Source organism: Hetaerina americana, unplaced genomic scaffold (genome assembly GCF_022747635.1).
Source record: "Hetaerina americana unplaced genomic scaffold, ioHetAmer1.1.p SCAF_3, whole genome shotgun sequence".
Classification (NCBI taxonomy): Eukaryota; Metazoa; Arthropoda; class Insecta; order Odonata; family Calopterygidae; genus Hetaerina; species Hetaerina americana.
Genome location: NW_027286874.1, coordinates 3,635,454 through 3,662,762, shown reverse-complemented (window position 1 = coordinate 3,662,762; position 27,309 = coordinate 3,635,454). Strand labels below are relative to the sequence as shown.

The following is a 27,309-nucleotide window of genomic DNA, read 5'->3' as shown; positions in this document are numbered from 1 at the left end:
CATATTTGATAAAATTTTTCTAAGCATGAACCAGAACAAATCATGATGGATGTGATCTCTTAATGATGATCTGAGGATGGAATTTTGCTGTAGCACTGGAAACGATTTTAAGAAAGATATCAATCAATACATAGCTGTGGATACTCAAAGAGTAGTATTTTAAGAATGTCAACAAATATAACTCACCATTATTATTTGTCTCAATAGAAATATATCAGATTTTAACTTTTAATAGTTTTCAGAACAAATTAAATACTCTTTATGATGCAAGATTCATGACCACACAGAAATTAATTAAGATCTACCACAGAAAAAAGTGTTAAACAAACTGTGGAGACTTAATTTTTTTGAAATAAACTCTAGGTGTTATAAGACTATGGTTCTGAAATTGTCTTACTTTGGCTGTATCAACTAGAACGTCATCAAGTTGCAAAGCCTCGATTGGGGCAGATGGAAAATGATGAGCATTTACAACGATCTATATCTGAAATCTTCTATCATCAGCACCTTTCTCTATAAATCTAGATAGTAGAAGGCTGATGAGTTTGGATTGTATCCATGATAGAGTTATCCTGGGAGTGTCATCTTGCTAGTTCCACAGCATAGACCCCCTCCTGAAGCACCTCATGGGTAACCATGAGAATGCAGGCAATGGCATTTCTATTTCAGAAGTGTTTTGTACAATAATTTTTGACATCTCCTCTGCCCTATGCCTTACAAGATTTTGAGTACATCGTGGAGAACAATAAGTATACCATTTGGTGGAATTATTCCTTCCTCAGGAGGAGGCAGTTGTCCACAACCAAACCTGATTTTATTCTGCATTTTTGATTGGGTTTTCAGTTCCTTTTTAAATGAGCATGGATGCAATGGGGAAATTGAGAAAATATCAAGGTATGCTGTGCAAATTGAGGGAAAGATACCCGGAGTACTTTGTAAAGTTAGTAGTGCTCAGTATCGGCATACATACTGTAAAATAAACTGGTACTAATGGATCACTGGGTAATATGAAGTGCAGCATAGCCCACAGGGCAGATGGACTTACAGCAGGCATGCAGAGGGCTGTTCTCCTGGGGTCTCAAGACCCTATGGGCATATGACCTGATGGCAAAAAAAGCCACCTCTCCACCACAAGAGAATGTGGGTACCCTTGATGGAACACCCCTCCCAAGTTTCCAGCAATGGCAATGATAGCCAAGCTAGATCTCAGCAAAAATAAAAATTATAAGAGATTTACTTATTTTCAAGCTGATCCATGAATAGAAACCTTTCAATACTTAATTACTTAATTTCATAAATACCTTGCAAGACTTTTCTCATTAAATTGAACCTTTTTATACATGAAGTGCATATCCAAGGTGATGATTGTCACGAAATCTTTCTTTTGTAAACAATAACACCCATTAAAATTATTTTGTGCACGTTTAACATATGGTGGGTGATTAACAAAATTTCTTCAACTAGGAAAAGCATTTTCAAATGAGGGAGGAAGAGAATTTCTCATGTGATTAAAACAACGCTTTCAATATAGTAATTAGTTTAATAAAAATACTTTATTACATTCACATTACCTGATATACATCATCATCATTGAAAAGAATAATTACAAAAATTACACTGGAGAACATCAAAACAATACATCCCTTTGTTTTGGAAGTTGTAAGGCATCGAGTGACATCAACTGCCTGTTGACTCAGACTTGAGGTTATTCCCAGAAATTTCATTTGAATCATTTCTTATTCCATCATGAATCACAGTATCACTGAAAGCAAAGAAAAATGGTATTAGAATGTTGATAACAGATACAGCTGACAATTCATCTCTTAGAAAAAGTATTTCTACATTCAAAATTTATGCACGAGCTTTGGCATTGCAAACAAAGCTAATATGGCTTCAATTAATGGTAGTTATGTGTTCTTATAAAACTATAATTTCAGCCTCATGAAAATGACAGAAAAATTGAGAAAAAAATGTACTTTCCTTTTTTAAAAACTCAAATTAATCAAAAGCAATGAAAAAATAAAGTTTCTGTATATATCTTTTTATATAAGGACCATGTATTCTGTATTTTTTGGTTATCCATTATCCATGATTCATCGTCCATCCATTAACCCACGGATAATTGACAATTTTCTGTATGTGGAATCTACTTTTCTATGAATAAGATGTAAACAATGACTACAGCAGTAAGAAGAAGACTGCAGGTGATGGAAATGTGGGGCTACAGAAGAATGACTACTTCTAAGAGTAGGGAGAGATAAACAAGGAAAATATATTGCAGGATGGATAACACATGAATCAGAAATTATGTAGCTACCTTATACAGTTCTCAGAACTTAAAGTTACAAGTTTAAAGACACAAGAAGTAATACTTGACCTCTAGTAGAAGTAGTTTTAGGGGAAGCAACCGGCAGCTAAGGTCATTTGCCCCATTACGGATGGATGGTAAAGGAAGGGTGGAGAAAAACCCAGTATCAGCATTAGGCTACTCTTAACAAAAGGTGCTAAGGGGTCTGCAGTTTTACGTCCCATTCAACGGACGGTGTACTCACTCAAAGAGCTCCACAAAGCACCTCAAGTAGGTTTCGGGATACCAATGAAAAGTATCTGCCTTCTCCAGGATTCGAACCCGGGCCCTTTCGGTGGGAAGCCCATATGCTAGCCATCTAACCATCCTGATCCCCTCTTGACCTGTGTCTCACACAGTGACATCAATCAATTAAATATACAAACAAAGATATGGAGCTAGTGTCTAATTCAAAAAGCTGAGAAAGTTCAACTAGATCTCTTCTATTCATTTCCCTGCAAAAAAAAGTCGCAAGACCCTTATTTGATGTATCCATTCTTAACATCCGACTGATCTCTACCCAAGCATTGCCCTCTCTGGCATATCTTTGGTTTTGAGGCTATAGATTCAACTCTTCGTTGATGTATTATTAATGCTATGTTTTGACATATTTTCTGACCAAGTTTAGTTTACTAAAGACATAAAGGAAAAATGAAACAGCAAATTGCATAAATTATACATGCATACTCACTTGAATCTTGTCCACCTTCAAGGCATAATGCACACTGTCAACGTCTACATTCAGCATCACTCGCTGCAAGATGTCTGCCCTGGATGAGGCCTCTGTGAGCAAAAGTCGGAGGCTGCCCAAACGCCAGCATATGCCCATTGAGTCAGATACTGTCGGCTGCCTAAAGCCTGGACTCATAAGAAGAAATTATTCAGTACCAAAGATAAGTGTATGGCACACATATTTAATTACCAAACTCAATTATGATTAGGATGAAAACATGGGTCTAACATGAGAAATTTCGAAAGAGATTCAAAGTTATAGACATCTCAAACAACATCTCAACAGACAAATGCTGATTTCACTCACCACTGTAAGTGCAAAGTGTTCGAAAGACTGAGTGCACTCGTTCAAATCCGGCCTCTTCTACTCCTGTGCGCTCCACTTCAGATGCCACCGACTGAAGGAACAACTTCTCCATCTCGCTGCAGCTCCTGTTTAATCAACAAAAATCCCCATCTCCCATTGAAAAAACACACCTTTCATAGAATCAGCATATAGATGCTAAATATGTTGGTGTAAACATGTGATATATAGCAGGAATGAAAAGAATGTGAAAATTAGCAGTTAATAAAATGAGAAAGGATCAGGGTAGAAACAAATTTGGATTGGATTTAAACATTTCCCTGAATCTTTGAATTCTCCAGGTCAAGCATTTAATTTTTGTTTAGTTTAAAACATCAGTGTGCATGTGTGGTCGACATATCATGAAACTACATGATAAAATGGGACTTTACCTTTAGGAGCTTGGGCTCAAGCTTCTTATTCCTAAATTTCATTCTCTAATCATAAGGTTAATGATGGCAATGATTTAAAAATACTCATAATAGGCACAATAGAAATACAAATATCCAGGAACAATACCAGTTAATGATACAGAAGGTAGGCATGAGGAGTAACATCATATCGCAGTATCTTAGATGATCAAGTCTCCATGAGCTGGTTGTTATGACAAAACAAACCCATCAGAGTAGTGCTTCATATTGCCCTGCCCTTCATTCTTCTTTCACCTCTGTAACATTCATACATCCTAAGACCACTGGAAAACCTGACATGGCAGTACACCACATATACGTTGAAGTGTGGAGGGAACAGGCAATGATCTGCAATGCAGTGATGGCTGGCTATCAAAGTAGTCCCTAAGAAAGTGATGACTATGGAAGTGAATGCATTCATTTTGAGAGGGCTTTATAGATTTACTCACTGAATTGCCTTCGCTTTGGATGTTGATATCATTTCTGAAACAGCCTGGTCCACATGTCGCATCGTTACCACGACACCCTTCATTGCTTTGGCAGATTTCCTCCTCGCTGCTGGTGACTGATTCAACTTCTTCTCACCAAACAGCTCTGACTCAGCACACTCAGTTGCCCGACGGCATATGTCGAGAGCCCGTCTAGCATCCCCCGACACAGCAGCCACCTTCCTGAAGAAAGGGAAGATGACAAACAATTAGGGCCTAGCAGTCCTGATTGTATGACTGCTCAATATCCACCAAGCCTAAGTGTTAGAAGCAAACCTTGCCACCAGTTGGACTGCATCTGGATCAAAGGCTTTCAAACCCTCCATCCGGGACATGACTATTTCCTGGAGCTGCTGGAAGGTGTAAGGGTGGAACGTCAGTCTTGTCAGCCCCTGGAATGTTAAAAATTTCCATAAAAATAGGTCTCCTGTCTGCCTGGAGTGCACAATTTCAAATATCTAAGGTAGATTCAATCAATCTATAATTTACACTACAAGCTCTAAATGCACTCACAACATCACTTGGAAAAACTTAATAAAATTACATTAATTCTTTTATATAGAAACCTATACCAATTCCATAATGATACCTCTTTCAACATTAATTAATTACCGTATTTGATATTAATGCAGATTCAATTTTTGGCCTTATCATCAGTAACATCTCCACACACCAAAAGTAACAATAGTGTGTTAATTGCTCTAGAGCTGAGGCCCTTTAGAACAGGTATCCAACAAATCAACATAAATCAAATGAAAATATTGCCATTGGTGAATTCATTATTGATGGGTAGGATCAACCTTAAAGTGGTGAAAGGGCTAGTGTGTTCTGGTGACCCCTAGAGCTGTGCCGGCAGGAGCAATATTTGCTCTTGGTAGGGTCACCCATAGGTCAAGGAGTAGGAGCCATACAACAGGCAGTCCACACAGAGTTTGCTACTCAGTAAGATGGCTGCAAAGGTATCTGACCCCAGTGAGGCAGACATTTGAGCTGCGGTGTCACATTAAAACACTATTGAGGAAGGCAAATGGAAACCACCTCAATTATTTACCCTAATACAGGATGGAAATTATAATGAATATGAGTGATGGCAACCATGGGACTTGGCCCAATCAGCCGTGTGTGGTGCCTGGCAGCAGGTGATGCAAGGCTTTCACAATCTACACCACGCAAAATCCTTGCTGAAGGAAACCAATAACAGCAGCATAGGAGACACAGTGGAGGAAAGAACCAGTTAAAAAAGGGGATTTTAAGGTTAGGATGACTATGAGGACTAGGAAAATTGGATGATATCAAGTGATAGATGGAGAGAGGAAATATAGATATTGTAGAGCTGTGCAAGGTGAGATGGAAAGTGAGTGGGGATAACAGGAGCAATAGTTACACAGTAATAGCAGAGGTGAAGAGAGCCAGCCAGTAAAGAGTGGCATTAATACTGAACAAAAAGGTAAGGAGAAGCATAATAAACACCAAGCATGTGAGAGATTGAATATTATTAGTTGAAGTAAAAGCTGAACCCACAAACTTGATCATTATTCAGGTCAAGTAACCATAGGTAATGAATAAATAGACAAACAGCAGAAATAATTGCAGGAGTTCATTGATAGTGAAGGTAGATTGGAATGTGATTGTAGGTAAAGGGAGGGATGGTAGTAAGGTAGGAAACTACAGGTTAGGAATAAGGAATGGCCTTGAAGAGAAAGCAATAGTGTCCTGCAGAAGACTGGGGTAATCATAAGAAATACTTGGTTTAGACATCACAATGGGCATAGGTATGCATGGAAAATACTAAGGGATTCAGAAAGGTATCATTGAGACTATTATTGTTTGGTACAGATATAGGAACAGTAAAATGAATCGCACACGGTTTCCTGAAAGTGGATGCAAATTCAGAACATAATTTAGCACTAATGATGTGTAACATCAGATTCAAGAGAATAAAACATGAGGAACAGTTGAGGAAAAGTTTATAGGAAGACGGATATAACAGGAGAAATTTTTTTAACAAATCCCTAATATAGAAAATTGATTTTTTCTGTTCCAAGAGATTTTCTGTATTAAATTTTTCCTTCATAAATAAAATTAATGCATTTTTCTGAACTGAAATTCCTCCATCCTAAGCACAAATTGTAAAGCAACACAATGCTGAACGTTCAATGATGTATATTAATCATATGACACTCAGATTTGATGATTTAATAGACCTCACCATCCGACTGCACACTTTGCTCATTAATACTCTCTCGGGAAGATCCATGGTGTTGGCAATGGTGATGACAACTAGGCGTGAATTAGCTCGACTGGGCCAGTCCATCAGGTTGTACACCACATCCTGGCGTCTTGTGCACAGCAAGTCCAGCTGTAAAAATCATTTGTAGTTATGTTGATGAATGTTGAAAACCAATTTGAAATTAATAAAATCCATCATTGACTTAATTGGAGAGTGCAACTTGCAATTACTGAAAGAGCATCTTTTAGGCTCAAACCTTATGAAAAATTAGAATAACTTCTTTGATTTAATTAAACTTCATTATGGTTTGACCAGTTTCATTACATATAAGATGACATCACATATGTAATGACAACAGCCATATCACAAACAAAACAGATATGAAAACAAATAAGAAAATAATACTCTTTTTTAAATAGAACTATTATTGATTGGAACCAGCTGCCAGGAGGTTTGTTTGAGCCCTTTCCATCCAATTTTAGGAGTTTCAAAAATAAATGTAAAGCAGCCACTGGGTGATAAACTTTTTTGTAGTTATTTAAATATTGTTTGTATGTGATGTAGACATTTGTTTGCATGCGATGTGGAAATTTGTTTGTCTGTGATGTGAAAGTGTCATTGTATGTAAGAATATTTTGTCTCCTATCTGTTTTTCTAGTGCGTGTATGTATGTATTTTTCATTGTAAGAGTGATCATTGACCAAATTTGACCGTTGCCACCAGGGAAATCACCTAATTGCAAAGTAATTCTTAAATAATAATAATAATAATCACAATTAAGCTTGTTGAAATCTACTAAGTTGTTAAAATTCCTCACCTATATTTTTCATTAAAATATACTAGTAAACTTTAAAAGTAAAAAGATTAGCTAAAACTTACAGCAATATTTTTAAGGGGCTATTTGATTCTTACAAATTATAAAAATCAGAAATATGTCACAATTAACACTGATAAGTTAATCAACAGTTATAAATTACCATTGTAGCATACTTGCTTATTTTGATTTAATGGGCAAACATAATAGTAAATTTCTTTTTTAAAGTAGGTATCTTAAATATAAAATTGATATTAGTTACACCTTCAGGGATTCTGACAACTTTATGAGAAGATTATTAATTTTTCAAACTTGGAAAGAGTTTGGAAATTGGGATTATTTTATGCTAATAATGATAGTCCATGTTGCAGTCCTCAAACATGGTTGTTTTGCAAATTCAGATTGGATGCTGAGGAATTTCATGCCAAGATTGATTTGATTCTCACTGAAGTAAGGCGCCACATCGTGAGCAGCATCAAAGCAAGATAAAATTTCACATTTTCGCATGGGCAAAGGCATATGGAAACACTGAAGTGTGCATTAATCATGCAGGTTTGAGACCTCATCCACAAGGAGGAGTGTTGGCAGGCGTCGAGGGGCAGGGCGGGAGAAGCGCTGCTCGAGGGCATCCCTCGCCTCCTCAGGTGCCACGCCCGCTCTCCCCGTCAGGGCCTTGAGCAGCTGTGAGTATGCCCTTCGTGGCTCTGTTACTCGCATTCCATTGATCTCAGCAAACTCAAACCCTGGGACATGTCCCTTGCGCGACTCCTCCTGAAGTCGTTCCACAGCCATGCGCACCGTTGCAGTCTTCCCTGTTCCGGGCACTCCACAGACATACATACATCTGCAAACGAGCACACAATTGAGAGCAGTGTGCACCATGCAAGGGTGAAATTAAACAATCAATGTATTAATTGCATCTCGGCGACTATGCTAGCATTTTAACTGAACATGAGGTGACTTCTGATGGGAGTTAATAATTAATAATGTGCTATCAAGAGAGTTATCTACATCGAGGCAAATTAGCTTCACACCTATTCCCACAAAAAACTTTCATTTCATGACCTGCTTCATTATAAACATTGCACTTAGACACTTAGACTTCACATAAACATTACATAGTGAAATCAGGTTATGGCATCAAGAAATTTCAGCAAAAATTGATCAATTCATTTTTACTCAATATGTACAACTTCCACTGATTGATGGGCAAGTCTAGATCTTCTGGGTTGAAACATTGACAATTATAGAATAATATGATAAGAGAAAGTGATATTTTCTCTGTGACAGTGAGGACTGCTAAAAAGTATGCGTTAGCTCAATAAACTGGTATCTAATAAGCACTAATTTCCAAATCAAGGCACTAATTAATCTTTCTGTTAATTTACTCAATTGCAATAATAATAACTTATTCCAACCAAGGACATAAGCGCATGCATATGTTATGTCAAAAGGTAATAAATATCACTAGTACAAAGTATATAGAGAAATACCTATCATAGACATACTTACGACAATTCCTGCTCAAGATACTCTTTGATCCTGTAAAAGGATTTTGTAGAAAAAAATAGCATCATATGTCCTAAAAACTTCTAACATCCACTATGCCCTTAATATTGCCTTGATTCAGCAAAATATTTCTTCTGTTCTCAAATCTATTTAGTGATTCATTAGTGATGTGAAACTCCTCTTCCCATTTATTGGGAAAAGTCTTCAGCTTTTCCTTTTATCACAGAACCACTCACTGGAACTTCAATTGATCAGGTTAAGGTAAATCACTCAACTATAGTTAACATCGCACAAAAACTCAATGCAGTTTTTTTCACTCGATGATGGTTTCTTACAACTCCCTATAGTATATTTTATGTGAGAGTATTCATAATTTTTTTATGCCCCTAAAAATAGAAAACAAAGTTGATTACAAGCCATAGTTACAATCAATTCCCACTCTGTTTACATTTTTTCCTTTGCATTCCAGAATAATCTATAATTTTTTGGCTAATTCAAAAGCCGTTTTTGAAAGTCATTCTTCTCCATCCTAACACATGTGACTGAAAAAAATGCACCTTTAAAATACCTAGCCAACTCCACTAAAATAACACAGTATAACATATAACTGGTACCCATGGGTCATTATCACCTCTTGAGACATGTAATTGGAACATTCATGGGAACAGCCTTCAGCATAATAAACCCTCTTCTACTTCTACCCTAGAGGGTCTCTAAGTATTACAGTGTATCAGATGAGTCAGGTGACAATAACTTGCAAGTGTATCCATTCAATAATTTCATTAGTTTTTTTGAAATGATCATGTGCCAAATATTTTGGTAAGCTTGTGTAACTGCCTCTTGCAAGGTGTATGACACCCACAAGTTATGCAAGCCTGCAGGAAATCACAACAAAACTGACTCATTATGATGATATGACAGCAATAATTACTCGTTTTAATTATGGAACTCTGCATACTTAGCACTGTCCAACATTCAGAAAAAAATCATACATGTCATTTGCAATAAGGTTAACATTTTTTCCACTCAAAGAGGTAGACTGCATTAGAAAAGCAATGTTTTGTTTTGATATTTGTTTCTCAAGTCTTTAGACAATACTGGTCAGCAGACTAGGTTTGGAGCTAAATGGCTTTTAATTAAAATATCAAACAAAGGGATGGAATACAATTGACTGAAATATTAAAAACCTATGTTTCTAACTTGCTTTTCATTTGCTGGCATATTAATAAAAGCTTTCCATTTCTGTTTTTCTTATTCCTATGCTTAAATATGCAGGTAGTAATAATTTTGCTGTGGAAATACACTGTGGCAAAATCTCCTGCACTTCATTTTAAAAACGAGTATTTACAAAACTAAAATTTTAATCATTGCAGTAAGTAACATTATATTCTCAACTTACACAATATTCATATCACAAGTCTTAAATAGAACACTATTCATTGAGCACTGTTCTGCATGGCATGCTTCAAGCATTCTAGATATATGTATCCACCTAAATAAATGCGTTCATCATCTGAGCTGGTCCTTAAGAACACTCACCCGCCGACCCCATCCAAGACCTTGTCCTCAATAAAAGAGTATATGGAGGAGAATTCTGCATCACGGCACGGGAGGCACCTGGGGGTTGCTGACACGTGCAGCCGTGCCCTTGCCTCATCCAGGGGTGACAGGGGGGTTGCGAGGGGCCCTGCATCAACGCCACGCTCAGCTATTCCACCAGACAACCCTGCCTCGGAGAGCAGCTGGAGGCGTTTGCGTGCTGAGACACCCTAATCGAGACATGAACAAGATGGCTTAAACATTGCACACATAGTGCCAAGATTCAAATTCAAACTAATCCAAAATGCAAGGTACATTAATGACACCAACAGCAAGTAACAGTCTCAATTCAGGAAATTACATCGCCTAAGAAAATTTGGCTAAAAACAAATTAGGTTGCCATCAAAAGCAAAATGCTCATACTTGTACAAAATATAAAGACACAAATCAAAGTACATTACTTTCATTGGCGATTCCCTTTGGAAATTGGTCTAGGATTGCTATTATTTCTCTGCAGTGATATAAGTAAATGGGAGCTGGCAGTTAAATACATTAAGTGAAACAATAGCATGAGGAAATGAGCACAAAATCAAAATACATAACCTATTGTCAAAATAACAAATATCACTTTCATCCTCTAATAATATGGCTTCAACCTTCTGCAATAATGTTTAGAGATCTGGCATCGCATTGGCTGACCCTATGGATATCCTGAGTGTTTGTAAGAATAAAAAAGGAAACGAGGACTAATTTAATAATGGAATGGACAGAACCTATCTAATAATTAAAAAATGAACTGCATAAAAAATAAATTTCTGGGCAGTGATGAATGCTTCCACATTTGTGAAAAGAGATGTGTGAGATGATGTTTGCCATTTATTTATTTTATTGCACAATGGTAATAGAAGTCTTGGATATCAACGCGATATTCTGTAGGTCCATTCACAACTTCTCCTGATATCAAAAATATTTCACTTCCTTGGAATATGCCTTTGGTAATTAGGTTTCATGGCACTTGGAACAACATTGGATCTCTATGGCAACTGACCATTTGAAAGGAAAAAAATCTCTCATAATTAAAATTTTATTGCCTAACGAACTAACAAAATTTTCAGGAGTAGAAGTAGGCGAGAAATTATTTTTGAAACGAGTAACTTCAACCTATCCACATGCTACATAACACTCCACATTTGAAGTCTCTTATGCAATTCTTTCAGATTTTAATGAGCATAAAATCAAAATAATATAAGTATATAATGCAAATATATACAGCGGTGCGGCGGTCATCTCCGGAAAAATTTCAATTTGAATTTCCTGCCATATCGTACTTCCGCTGAAGGTCCCACCTGGCGTTCTTGAAAGCTATAGGCATGTAGTAAACAGTCATAAACTCAAATTGGCCGAGATGTTACGTACAAGTGTGGAGTACAATCGAAGAGCCGCTATTATTGAAAGTGTTTGCACTGGGCGTTCGTCCAGTGAAATAGCTCAATTCTTCAGGTACCCCACATCAACTGTTTACGATATTGTGGCTAGGTATAATGCTTCAGAGAAGTCTGGGGAAGGTTTTGCTAACCTGGCGAGGAAACCTTGTTCGAGGAAACATGTGTCACAAACTGCAGCAGTCATCAAGAAGCCTCAGGTGCTGATTTCAGAGAAATTTTTGAAGAATGTCGTGAAACCTTGGACGGTAACTGTGGCCTCGGGGGACCAATATGTCTTTCAACAGGATGGTATACCAGCTCACACGAGTCATTTGGTCCAAAACTGGCACTTAGATGACATTGACATGTTCTGGTCGAAGGAGTTATGGCCCCCGACTAGCCTGGACTTGAACCCCCTTGACAATTATGTTTGTAGCATAGTCTGAAGAGTTACCAATAAGACGAGGCACCCTAATGTTGCATTTCTACACACCATTATCGAAGCAGCATTCGTGGATATGGATAGCACTGTTTTAAAGAGTGCGTGCGACTGATTCAGGAAAAGATAGGAGGCGGTCATCGCAGCTGAAGGGGGTTACACTGAGTAATGTTACTCCTAACAGATACCACTACTTGAATGTAAAAGGATTTCCATTTTCATTCATATTTTTTTTAATGCATTTCCTTTTGAACAAAAGTTTCATATGTCCGGATTTAACTGCCGTACCCTGTACATATAATACAGTGCAAGAAAGTGGTTTAAAGCAGGATGAAAAAGGTTTCAATCAAATGGAATAAATTTCAGAAATAAACACTGAGTTTCACACCCTGTATATAAATAGCTTTCATTTTTGTTAATTCGTTTAACAGAATTAAAAATATATATCATCCAATGCTAATCAAATGATAAATGATTGTGGAGGAATTTTTAGCTTTCCTCTCAGGACACTTAAAATGAGATGGAACTTTTCATGAGCATGTCACACAGGAGTTATATAAACCATGCAAGCATCAATAAAATCAACCAGAATTCTTTGACTGGAAATATTTTCTGCATTACTATCATTGTGATTGGTTTTCTTTGAAGGTAGGTTTATATTAATGGACACATCGCAACAAATTTTCTCTAGGTTCTTTACTAAGGTCATGTACTTGAACAGGTTGCTCTACAAAATGGGAGAAGGGCCTCTTGATAGCTTGGTTGTGCACATACCTTCAATGATCGTGGTGTCTCCTTCTTGAGTTCTTGGCCAGATGGTGTTTTTGGAGTCTTGCTCTTCACCCCACTACTCTGTGATGGTGTCTTCACCCTATCACGAGCTCCAGAGGTTGGCATTGCCCTACCACGGACCACTGATGAACCATGTGCCATAGTGGTACCACTGGATTCCAAGCAGGGAGAGTCACTGGTCTTTGATCGTGCCAACTTCCTACTGGGAGTCCCTGGAAGGGAGGCTGTCACCAGGGGTGATTCAGCCACCCTCTTCAACTTCAGCCGGGAAGGCGACAAGATGCTGGCAGTGTACTGTGGCGGGACATCTTCCTGTTCCTCTTCTTCTCCCTCACTCTCTTCCTCCAGAAATCCTGTTATGTCCTTTTCCCTGAGTGCTCTCTTTGCCACTTCTGATTCCTTGGGTGTTCCAGCAACAGAAGGGGAAGCTGAAGACTTGCCCACCACTACACTGCGTGGCGAGCTGGCACCTTTCTCAGGTGGTGCCGCACGACTCTTCTTTGCACTCACCTTTTGATTCGTGTCACCATTGCACTTCTGCCCATTGCCACCTGCCAGCAAAATATACCTCAAGCTCGGTTCACCTGCACATGGAGGTCAATGATACATTATTTGTACCAATCGATTCCTTGCATTCAAACATTATGCCCTACTTGGCTTCGAACAGTCAGCCCTATCATAAATGAAAGAATGCCAAAACCAAACAGCAATGCTACAAGCCAGGCTCATCTCTAATGTTAGCGACTAAGCATTCAAAATGCTTTTAAAATCATAAACTAATAAATTTTCAAATCATAATTAAGAAATTGTGCAAATTAATACTCTAATAATAAAGAATTTTCATTTCGTCTAACTAAAAAACAAAAAAGAAAGTGAATGCTCCTAATGGAAAATGTGGTTGAAATATCATGAAAGAGTGCATTACATATTCAGTTTCATATCATGCATATTCAGTTTCATATCATGCATATTCAGTTTCATATCATGCATATACATCCACATGAATATACCCCGCAATCTACCACAAATGTGTGTGGCAAGGAATGCAAGCACCAAGTGGGATGGGTAAGACATCAGGGAGAGGAAGAGCGATTTAAGGATTAAGCATTGTAAGAATTGCGATAACCATCACTTGTAAAATTCTACATTTTTTATTAAAAATAAACATGCTAAATTTTTGTTAGGAGGAAAAGGGAAAGGTTCTATGGCACCATTTTAAAATATCCATTTATGTATATAAGATTTTGTTTAGAAGGATTAATTTGATTAAAAATTTGATTCATAAATCCAGATTCATTAAATATTTGATTGGTGATTGGATATTTTTGAAAAAAAAAGCCTTACTTCCTGGACCACTAAATAGCACCCATCAAAGAATCATATGAAAACATAAATGCACCTAAAAACTTTAAATTATCATACAACATAGTTGCTATCATACAGCAAAATAATTCTACCATACAAAGTCCAGAAAAGCATAAGGGAAACGGAAAATTACGCATTTATAGCTTGTAGTCAGAACACTAAGATGAAGCAAATAAGAAACCCTGAAATTACAATTGATATTAAAAAAAAGAATGAAAATAATTGGGAAAGGGTATGCTACTTTCATAGATTAAGAAAACTGGCTGGCAAGGTGAACTGGAGAAGATGCTTCCAACCATAGAGGAAAATTGATGCATCATTGTAAGACAAAAAATTCTTGATTCTGAATCTTTATAAATCTTAATAATACACTGAAATTAAAATAAATGGGAACAAAGGAAATAGCAAATATTAAAAGAAAGAGTGTCAGAAAAGAATGTCTGCTTTCAGGATTTTCATTCCATAAATACAGGGTGCGGCAACATAACTTCCTTTTTCTCAAACCCAAAACGCTTTCAAAAAAGGAAGTTATGTTGCCGCACCCTGTACATGGAATAAACTAGAATAATGAAGGAAATAACAAATGATGGAAATAACTGCCAGCATTTCCAGCATAAGATTTCCATATAACATTATCATCCCATCAGAAACAGCAAAAGTTACCAACAAAATGTAAGAATCGCTACCGAATGTAATAAAAGATTTTGATGTGATAAGAGCAACAAATAAGATCAAGAGCATTCATTAGAAGATTAAGGGAATAAGGAAAAATATATTAGAAAATAAAGGAATAAAAATGGAAGAAGCAAATGAGTTACATAACCTGGAAGGTAGGATTTATAAAAAAAAGGGTAATGACAAGAAATCATTATAATAATATTGCTTGTAAGGGAGTGACAAATGGATATGAAATGTGGAATAATGGAAAACAAGAGACGAATAAAAATAGAGAGGCGGCCTAAATGTGGATACCGAGAAGAGTAACAAGAAAAGGTAGGACAGAGAGTCAAAGTCAACTCTCCAGCACTGGAAGAAGCTGATAAAAAGATATGCCTTTTAGAGAATATAGAGAAAAAGAAAATCAAACTAATCGGATACCTGATGAAACAAAATGATTTACCAACAACATATTAGAGGGTAAGGCAAAATGGATGACCAAGAATATCCTATTTCAGAAGGGCAATGGAAAGAATGATTTTCCATTCCTATGACAAAGTGAAAAGAGCAGCCTCTGAAAAGGAGTGCACAGTTACAATGGAGACAAACTCATGTTACCAGAATATATTTACTCCCTACTTAGTCTTACTTAAGTAAGACTCGTCATTTTCTGGAAATTCGAGTTATCATTGGCAAGTAGAATTACTATGCTTTGTGTATTAGAATTAATAACACCTGTGCACACAAAAACAATAGAGACAATCTTTAGAAGATGAAAATTACTCATAGTTAATTTTTACTAGAATGTCTCCCCATTAATTGTGATTGGAGAGAAAATAGGGAACCAGTTTTATTTGATATTTTACTCTGTGAACAGAAGAAGTTTTATGGGGGTAAGTTAAATGTAGGATATCCCAAAGTATATTCTAAATGCTTGCTTTTACGATTCTAATGTACTAAATACTGCAACCATTGACATGACAACTACCATGGAAAAAGTTTTCATTTTAAGATTCTCTATTCCAAATACCAGTATACTTCAGATAAGAAATAAAAATAAAATTGTCATTACATCAATATAACAGGCATCACTTACAATGGACAGAATAGGGCACCCTCCTTCACCCATAAGTTAAAAATCGGTTTGTAAAAGTTTAAACGCACATCATATTAACAGTGAAATCAAGTAAATAACAATGCAAAGTAAAAATTGGGTGCAAAAACTGGGTATGTGTTGGAAAAAGATCATTTCTGACTTCCCTAGAAAGAGGGAGGAGGTGCATGTCCAGTAATATGCGCCACAAGGTATACCCTAAAAAATCTTGCTCCCCCTTCTGAGTAAAAACTGAAATAATGGACTAGATCAACAGTGCAATGATTTTGGGAAGACATCAAAATTACACCATCAATTTGTAACCCACTCAGCCTCACATGAGTTATACTGACACATATATGTATTATGTTATAATTATACATTCAGTCAAAAATTTTGCCAACAAACTTGCTCCTCATAGCCTTGATATCAAGGGTAAACATTTGAAATAAAATATTGAACAGTCAAGGGATAGATACAATTTTAGCATTGCATTTATTTATGGACCAATATAGGGATAAAAAAAGAGCAAGGTATGATGAATAGGAATCTTTGCATTGTTCCATAATATTTATCACCTAATTTGGTAACCTTGACAATGATGCTTAGGCCAAAACCACGGTTGGGACAAAATAGTATGGAACATCACCAAGTTTGGTTTTCATTATTCCTTGGAAGAGTTCCACAAAGTGACATCTGTAGGAGTCGCTATAATATTTCACAGCACTAGATTGAGTGACAATAATTTCAAAATATTTTTATTGAATTAATATATTTATCACATCAACATTTAATCAAATTCAAAAGGTCATCACATTGCACCATCCTATTTATACAAGAATGAAAGAATTCTTACTCGTACGTAAGAATAAAAAAGTTACCTTATTCATACCTCATAAAACTCCTCAACATTTATGTTATACTTTTCATTAGATAGAAGAATTGACCTCACCACTCCAATTTGTCAGTACAGGTTCATGCCACATGTTCACAAAATTTTGAAGTTATAGGTTATGACAAAAAACCGATGCCAGAACTTGCATTTACAGGAGATGAATAACCCCCAATTTTGAGTTCCACCATGGGAAATGTCCTTACTTTCTCATTGAATTCAATAAATTTAACAATAACTAGGATAATACTTTGAGTAATTCTGCACATTTAAAAAATATTCTTGAAACAATAATATTTACCTGTTGATGTGATTTCTGGAGAGCTTGACCTATGTGATGACTCATCTCCACTAATATCTTTATCTTTCCTGGAAAAATTAGAGAAGAATTTGTCAAGGACATATAGCAATCTGAATGGTGCTCAAACTGTCATTTTAAAATTATAATGAGGAAGTAATGTCCAAAGCTAATTGCAGGGTCTGTACAATAAGTATCGTGACTTGTTTGCTGTAGCCTCAACAGAGCGGTGGATGGGGGTCTGACCAGTCGGCTCGGTAGAGGGGTCCCCCAACACTCAGGTGCACTTCAGTTCAGTCGCCTCTGGGCATGCGTTGAGACAGGAGGTGGTTTTTGTGATGTGTGATTGTTTGTAGTGCCGTCACACCAGCATGGAGTGCACTGTCGAGCAATGCTACGCTAATATGTTTTGCTTTAAACTCGAGAAATCCGCATCGGAGACCCTTGAACTCATTAAATAGGCTTATTGGGATGATGCCTTAGGCTGTACTAGAGTTTTTAAGTGGCACAAAATGTTTAAGGAAGGCTGGGAGCTCGTCGAAGACGAGCACCACGTCAGATGCCCAACTACCGCTCGAACTGATGCTCAGGTGGCCAAAGTGAAAAAAGTTTTGGACTCTGACTGTGGGTAGAGAATTGGTCTACTGACACTTCCCAGGTGCAACTCTCTTGGCACCCTCAGCTTCACCCAATCTGATTTTTTTTGGGTATCGGTTCTTTCTGGGTGAACATAGGTGGCACAGGGAAAGGATCTGGTCTCCCTGAATACCCTTGTTCATAAGTGAATTTCACACATTTTTGGGGTTAGTATTAGGTGAGCTCTACCTTGGTCTATCAAACCAACAATTGGGTTGATTATTGTGTGGTTGATTACACCTATCAATTCACAACTAGTTAATGTTGAATGAAGGCCATCACTGATTCAGCATTCCCTTCAGGAGTGAGCTCTGATCAAAGTAGGGACAAGGAGAAACATTAACGGAGAAGATGAGACAAAGAAGATTGGGGGAAAGTGCAACATTAAACTTAGGAATAAAATAGAACATGCTATCTTGCAGAAGTAGACTGGTATTCTCTTTGCTCCCCATGCCATAGCAATGTATTGCCTGAATGAGCAGGCAGCCAATTACCATCTACAGAGTGACCACCCATTTTACGGATTCGAAATCCAGAATTTTTCCTAATATTTCTCCTGCATGTCTTTCAGCTTTGTTTAGTGGATTATTCCTCATTGTTTTGTGAACCATTTGTATCACCACAATTAGTCAGGCTATAGTATTTCCCTGAAGTAAAAATACCAATGTATCTTTCCACTCAATTTTATTAGGTGCAACTAGTTTCGATTCATCGGCGTTATCTTTTTACAGAGTTGCACATACAGGTCTGTTTCATATATGGTGGAGGTGAAAAGGGTAAGGGGGTGGCTGGAATTGGTTGAAGTTGGTGGGGATGGTTGAGGGAGGCAGGGGTCATGGGCGGTGGAGAGTGGGGAGGTTAAGGTCCAAGGAGAATGGAGGTAGTCAGTAAGGTTAATGGTTGGGGGCACAAGGCATTTTCTTGAATGAGAGAGAGGTAATCAGTGGGGAATATCTTTGAAAAACAATGTCATAAAAGATGTGGTTTATGTTTTGTGGCCCATGGCACACGGTCTCATAACTAAAATAGGAGCTAATTCCTGATCCCCAAATCATATTCCTGGTTTGCATGTCCAAATCCCCATATTTTCAAAAAAATGTTACCCTGATATCAATTCTTTTCCAGAATATTAGAAGAATTTGAGTAATCCCCAACTTTTTCCCACTCTGTCCCATTTTCCTTACTTTGTGGCCACCCTGTTTAACACTGAATTTACTGGTGCTATTATTAGAATTTTTGCAGGAGTCGCTACCCATGATGCATATGTATGCATTGTTAACAAGATAAGAAGTTATGTTCTCCTACAGGCACAAAATGGTTTAATAGTACTTATTTTGTCGGAATGTTTTTAGATATTTACGTTCTAAATCATAGGAACCATATTTATTCATTGTGACTTGTAGCAAATACAGTTTCACTTTTCAAAGGCAATGAATAATACTATAGCAGCCACATTCAGCTTGAATTTCATAACAGCTTGACAGAAAGAACTACCATGGCTGTGAATTTAAGCCTGCAAAAAAGGGTGTCATTTCACAGCAGCACTTTAGGCATCACTATCAAATCAATATCAGGTTTTGAGGCTCAGAGAATAAATAAACAAGGTCAGTCCCAAAAGTAGTAAGACTTCTTTTTTCCCGGATAGATGGACGGATGAGTGGCAGTTTCTTTGGCTGGGTTCACAGGAGGGAAGTCTCAGGAAAGGCCAGAGATAGTTAGCTCCTTGTCTTTGAGGATTGCGGATTGTTCATGGGTGAAACATCTATAATTGGACTTCGTTATGCTCTGCAATGAACAGGTTATTGGAACAGCCCTATGCCATTGAATTATGCGCGAAATTGGGCAAAACCAGGAAAGAGACGCATCACAGGCTCAAGGCAGCTTATGGTGATAACAGAAAGGGTAGATCAGGTGTTTTTGAGTGGCACAAGTAGTTTTGGGAGGGTAGAGAAGATGTTGAAAATGCTGAACGTTCAAGACGCCCTTCGACCTCAAAAAGTCAGGAAGACTGAAGGTTTTGTTGGACATGGATAGCAGATTAAGTGTTTGCAAGGTTTCTGATGACCATGGCATCCCTAAAAGTGATGCGCATCAACTTGTGACTGAACACATGGCACGAGAAAGGTGTGTGCAAAGTTGGTGCTGCGAGTGCTATCGGACGAACAAAAGGAAACGCACACACAGATCTGCCAAGAGGTTCTCGACCCTGCCTCAGTCACCCTACAGCCCTAACATTGCCCCACCAGGATTCATCCTCTTCCTCAAAACTATGTTGAAAGGACGTCACCATGGCTCAGTGGAAGCGTTACAACAGGCTGTGATGAGGGAGCTTAGCAGAATTCCAGGCACCACCTTCCAGAAAGCATGGAAAACCTGCTAGCAGCAGTGTATGGATGCACAAGAGTGCTACTCTGAAGACTTTTGAGTGAATGTATGAATTTTGGCATTTTTTTAATCGACTCAGTTCTACTACTTTTGGGACAGACCTTGTATGATGAGTATATCTGCCACTTGCAAGGCAATGTGATGCATAACTATGAACTAGGAATATTATATTTAATGTGACATATTTTGCTTCGTAAACAAAATTGATTACTTTGAAGCACGATGACAAAAATCAAATCACAAAAAAAACATCAGGACATAATCCATTCAAGTTTCTTTGACTCCAAAATGACTTGTCAAGGCTAAATTACCTTGGAAAGCTTAAGTTTCAAAGCTTATAACTTCTGAAGTATTTACTGATGCTTGGTAAATTTTTTGATAAGCCGTCATGGAACAAATTATTGCGACTAAAAAACAACTAACAATGAGAATGTCAGTTTTATAGTTTGAACACATTTATGTGGGAAGACTAAACTGCAAATATCTCATGAAGTCTCTAATATTTTTCCAAAAACAAGTTTCTTTATTTTGTATTTCCTTTCATTGCACAAATTTTGATCAAGATCTATCAATTATACACTGATCGGGTTTTATCCCATCTGGAAGTTCCACACATACTTTGTCGAGTACCCATAAAGAATCATCATACATGAAACTATTTCAATAATTCATACCATACATGTACAATGAATTCAAAGAACAAACTGCCATTTATAACACAAGACCTTATCATTTGCATTCATCATTAATAATAGTACATACGACAACAAACCCTGCATTTTGAAAGAATGAAGCTTAAAAATGAGCCACAACAGCCATAAAAATATGCCTGAAGCATAGATATAAAAAATAAGTCCACTGTGAGTGCTTTTAAATTAATCTTAACAATTCATTACAGTATAGTTGAATACTTGGTTGAAAAATTGCAATTAAAATGATATAGTTTTTAATGTGACATAGCTCTCTGTCGGGTACTTTTCTGTGTATTATTTTATTTCTTTTTTGTGACCCTGTTTTATGTCATGTATTTTACCAACAAAACAGTAAAGTTACTATTATTATTATTACATGGATAGAAATTAGCATGAGAATTGCCTACATACCCAATGACAGATTCACGATTTTTATTCTTCAGGCCTGCAGCCCTTTTCTTCCCTTTATCCTTTCCCACAGCACTATCACATTCCGGCTCTGCATCACCACATACATTTAATGACATAGGCAGTATTTCAATTGCCTCCTTGCCTCTCTGAGACCAAAACTGGAAGCGCACTATGAAAATGGGAACATTTCTTACAGCATACACATCCACTACTTCACTGGGGTCCTCTTCAGGCATTGCTTGAACCACCTATATGCAAGACAATATACAAATAAAAATGTACTTATCAGCAAGCGCCATTTGGTAATAAAAATATTTTACAGAGGAGTCTTTGACATCAAGGTCATTTTGCCCCTCATACATAACAGTATTAAAGATAGTAGCATGTGCTAAGACTGGATCATTTTTACCAAAAACATCAGTACCAATAATACCAAATACAAATGAAGGTTGCTTGGGCATTCACGAATGAGAAAATTGTAAGGATAAAGAAGTTACATGATGTGAATTGTCATCTTGTCTCCTTAAACATTAAACTTCATTTTTGCCTAATCCATCACTGAATGTATCTTCCAAATTGCTTTTAATGGATTTTTGGGTACATATGTATGAGCACAGGAGCGGCCCCCACTCCTAACTCCCTCCTTTTCCAGAACAATGTAATATGCATTATTACCTGCTCTTCCTCCCCCTTCTTCTGGACAGCTCCTCCACCCCCACCCATTATGTTATTTAGCAGTACTTCCCAAACTTCCCTTCTCATTCACCATTCCCTTCTAGATTCTTTACTCCCTCCTCCTTGTATCACCCCACCCAAGCTCCCCTTAATCACCACTCTTTTTCAGATTCCTTTTCCAACTCCCCTCACTTCCCAACTCGGCACTCCTTAGTCATAATAGCCTATAAGAAGTGTGCTTGTACTGTATTGATAATGATTTGCAAGCATTGAAACTGTGGTTGTCATCCTCTTCTTTAAATATATTAGTGTGGAAAAGAAATGTGTTTTACCTTTAATCATGATTTTATCTTTCACAAACTCTACCACATATTATTTTATATTGAGAATACTTAGATTAAATACAATGACAAGATGAACTACGGTCGACCAATTACCATCAAAACCTACAATGTATATTTCTAAGAGGTATCTAACTTTTGGAACACCAAACAAGCTACTTACTGAAGTAAGATCTGGTGCTTTCCTGGCATAATTGCTTTTTGAAGTTTTCTTGGGTCTTCTACCGGTTCAGGGGAATGTCGGCCAATATGGAACCCCTGACCTGGTGGAAGACCTGAGAAAACGTCATCAAGCTACTTACTTGCAAAGATAATTAGTGATTTTGGGCAACAGTTTGAAGAATGGATTATGTCCTTTCCTTTCTTAGCCATGGGGACAATCATCAATGACATCCAGATTTCTGAAAATGTGTTTCCCGCCTAGTTCAGCATGGTCAAGGCACCCAGTGTTCTACTCTCTGAGAGACTCCTGAAGAAGCCATTGTGCATTTCATCCATTATTTTCCCCATGTGCAACTTGAGGAAATGGGCTTTCACTCGAGGCTTTATAGAGTAAAAGGCATGATGGTAGTTCTTTGAACAGATCACAATAGGGTAATTTTTATGAACTGCCCCACTGATTTCAAATGGAACAGTTATTATACTCATTCTTTTTTTAAGGCAAGAATCAGTGAAATGACAGCAGAAATCACTATCTTCTTTGCCTTATACCACACCTCTACAAGAAGAATTTTATGATTTACATGTTAGAAAAACTATCCAGGATGACCATTTTGCATTAAGAGCCACTTCTTGATCTTTCCACTTTCGTCAGTGATAAGTGGCAATATTACTCATTGCAGGATATTCACAAAACATTTGCAGTACTCTTGAACATTTCTGGATATCAGCACATGTATTTTTACACCATGTAACTGAATTATAACATGTTTTTCCTGAAGTTTTAGGAACATGACTGGATTCTCCTGTAGAAAGGGCTTCAGGAAAGAGAACAAAGTTGGTAATTCCACTAAGACTTTTGTTATAAGTAAAACCAAACTAGGATTTGACAAATTCTAAATCCAATTGTTTCAGACTCTCTTGCATGGGAATGGGAACAAGAAGGGAAACTATGTACACACTTGGGAAATCACTAATAAATGTAAAAAAATAAGAATAATATTATTACACATTTGTCCTATTCCTATCTAGGTGTGGTAGACCATCTTAATTTTCCTTCACTTCATTCTACTGAGGACGATTGTTTGTATTTGATACTCAAAGAAGCTCTCACCTCCATATCCTTCACATATGGTAGATGTGCCTCCCTGAATGGGTTTCTTCAAAGGATTTTTGTTCCTTCTTTCTCCATTTGGTGGTTAAGTTTTCTTTAAGGTAGCCACAGAAGTCTTGCCCATGACCTTTCTGGCTGACTTTTTGAATTCCTCAGATTTCTTCACTTAATTAATTTTTGTCTCCAAACTTCACCGGTTCCTTGACCTTTTCTTTTGGATACCATAGGACTACTTAATACATATGAGATATTTATTCTTTCACCATTCCACTTTCTCTCATGTCTGCAGCATTAGTTCAGCCCCTGGAGAGCTATTTTATCTAAATCAACATACAGATAATCGTAGCATGATACCACTCCTTGACAAGCCCTAACCATTCAGTGGCACAATAGAAATGGGATGATCACCTATAGTGGTCTCCCCTAGAATTTCCTTCGCTTTGCTTGAAATTAACATTCTCTACAAGCAGGGATGGACCCCTTAACTTTTGTATGGCAAGGAACTCCAGAAATTTTTGTATTACTCAATTCATAAGAAATGACAATTTTTTTCAATGCTCTTTTCTTTGGAAGAAAGTTATCATTAATAAAGATAACGGAATATGAACCGAGGGGAGAATAATTTGGTGTATAACAAAACAATGAAACATACAGACATCCATTATAATTAAAACTACAAAATTTAACGAGTAGGAGAAAAATGAAGTTACTAGATTCTCTTTAAAAATGGGGTGTCACATACACCAACAATTTGCAGCAAAAGATCCAGTAGATATTTCTACCACCGGTTTCCCCACAAGTTTCAAGGGACTTAAGTTGGGTGGATAATCAAATAACAATAAAATGTATGGTGAGGGACGTGATTATGAAGATACTGAAAACTTTCAGGTGTTTTATTGGTATGATCCTCGATCTTTATAATACAAAAACATTAAACAAATACACGTAAATTGGCACTTAAATCATTTCTCTTCCTTATGACATATCCATGTATAAAACGGTTCATCACAGTACCTGGCATTTACCGAAGAACGTTTCAATGCTGACATCGTTGTCGAAGTTCCTTTTATCTTCCAAGACTTCGAACTCATTGTCCAACTGAGGAAATGGCATTTGATGGACCGCGAACTTTTTTGGCAGCTGCTGAGGTCTACTGTACCATTGCACGACAGCCCTGTAAGGGGCTTCAGCATCACCTTCGCCAAAAAGAAAATGACCATGCATAAAAAGAAAACCACTACAGAAAAACTCAATCTTTCTTTCAAATAATCTCGACATAATTTACCTAACTCATAGAGTTTCAAGATTCTGGCTACATCACAACCTTCAACTGACTCAGGGTCGACGGCATCACAATTGGGAATTAACACATGATCACCAATTTTTCCTTCAAGGTCACCGTACTTGAAAGCACTGGATGAAATTTAATAAGATTTCATTGGTTAAATAATTGAAAACATGTCGTGAACCAAGACAAGCTGAACTCCCTATATATACCTATAATGCTTTAAGTTTTCCTGTCGTCTGTCACGAGCTTTGCGAAAACTGCGTCCGATCCACTTAAACTCCTTGGCATCTGTGTCACCCCGGAGCTTCATTTTGGGGATGTTGACCAAAGTAATTCACTGCAGAGAAAACAGTTCAACATGAGAACTTTCAATAACGTCAAGTTTCATTCCCGCCAATTTCCCAATTTTTTTTCAAAAACAGTTTAATCACGAAAGTCGTAACAGATGGTTGAGCGCGTGTCGTCTGCTTGCGGTAGTATGAGGGAAGAATATTCTTCCATAATATCAACGGATGTACTTATTTTCATGATGGTTGTTTTCATAATTGCTAATAGGCCGCTTATAAACTTAAGGTTTTATAAATTTCTATCCAAGAGATACATTTCATCGCAAAACAGTGCGGATTCTCTTATATAAAAAATGTAAATTTTTAATATTAACCAGTTTCAAAAAAAATAAACTGCGGGTGGGGTGAGGATAGTGCCAGGCTAACCATTATCTAAATTTTAAACATGAAAAACATCCTCAAGGTTTTTCCTGGCTCAAACTAATTATTAACTATTGCAGTGAAAATTTAAAAAAATTGGGACAGCTTTAAAATCTGGGGTCAGCTACAAATATGAGCAGTAGACACTGCCCTGAATTATCTGAATCATTTTTCTTCCGGGATACCATATAATTTTTGAACTGATCCCTTTTGATACAATTGTAACTTTATGAGTTATGCATGGAAGGATGCCAATGGTTATGTGCCATTGGCCAAATGCTCATTAATTCACATTATTAACACCTTGGAATCTAGCAACCCAGAAATATAGAAGTGAGGTAGTTTTAGCCTTACATAGACTTCAGCATATGTAAGCATCCTTAATCATGGTCTTCTGAAAGAGCTTGAAAAGGCCCAAAATATCACAGATTGAAGCGGTAGAAGGGTATTGTCAACATTGCCAATTGTAATGGCCAACATGATACAAATATATGGAATCAAAGACGTTATTACTCTTCAATTTCCTACTCCTAGAAACCCAATAAGGAGAATTCCATACAATATGACGAGTTAGGGGCGTTTTTTACCATTATAAAAGAGTAGACAGATGTTATTTCTCCATTTTCAAAGTAGTGCATTTGTTTGTCAGGTATTCCCTTTTAGCTCAATATGATTCAACTCTTCACTGTTCTACTGCAACAACTTTGTAAATGCTCCCCTAGTCTTTGAATTCCATCTATATAAAATTCTTAAAAAAAGAAAATTGATACTCTCTCATTATAATTAAAATGTTTTTTTTTTATGCTCACGATTTGGCATGTGGTCAAATCCTCTCTTCTCCATCAATCAGAAAACAGCAAAAGCAATCCTCAACACATTATTCCAATGAGAATATTGGGCAGGTCAAACATGAATATATATAAATTAAATGTAGAGGATGTGGTGCCCTGAATTCATTTTAACAACGTGGGATACAAGAAGAGGAATGCGGAGGCCATTAAAAAATTTGCCTTGGATGCACTGGTTTTATAGAAGTATTAAAAAAGTGTTCTCCAATGTGGTCATACTGAGAGAATGCATTACAGCTGGATAACCACACAAAAGGACGGGAAGATGGAATGCTTCATGAGGAGGGGGTCGACTGCATTCATAATCTACTTTGTTGGTATGACTGTAAGTAAAGGGACTTTCAGGGAAAGGAATCCTTGAATATACACAAAAAAAAGCACATAAGAAAACAACATGTTACAGGTATTAATTCCACAGAGTAAGAAGCATTTAAGGATACGCCAGTACATTTAAGTCTTCCCCGCCATAATCCAAACCATTTTTGTAAGCTTCACCTGTCCTAACAGGTCAGCACTAAGGCCACGTATGTGTATCAGTCAGATTATGCTTTTATTTTTATAAATTTTAAAATGTAAATTTGCAAACATACAGGTACCATAGTAGAAATGAAATTTTAATAAAAATAGTTGGAGAAGAAAATATTAAGGACAACAGAGCCGCAGTAACTATATTTTCATTTT

The 27,309-nt window shown here is 37.1% G+C and overlaps 1 protein-coding gene across 1 annotated transcript; it reads right to left on the bottom strand.

The window, feature by feature from the left end:
- Positions 1–1,597: 1,597 nt before the first annotated feature.
- On the bottom strand, positions 1,598–25,390 carry Orc1 (origin recognition complex subunit 1). The gene is made up of 14 exons (XM_071588158.1): positions 25,283–25,390; positions 25,071–25,198; positions 24,800–24,981; positions 21,497–21,744; positions 17,376–17,443; positions 13,050–13,651; positions 10,413–10,642; positions 7,926–8,208; positions 6,530–6,679; positions 4,597–4,712; positions 4,282–4,503; positions 3,387–3,511; positions 3,039–3,205; positions 1,598–1,762 (listed from the first exon to the last, which is right to left on the bottom strand). Exons 1-14 carry the CDS (start codon positions 25,381–25,383, stop codon positions 1,760–1,762), a joined length of 2,625 nt encoding a protein of 874 aa, XP_071444259.1. The 5' UTR covers positions 25,384–25,390; the 3' UTR covers positions 1,598–1,759.
- Positions 25,391–27,309: the final 1,919 nt, after the last annotated feature.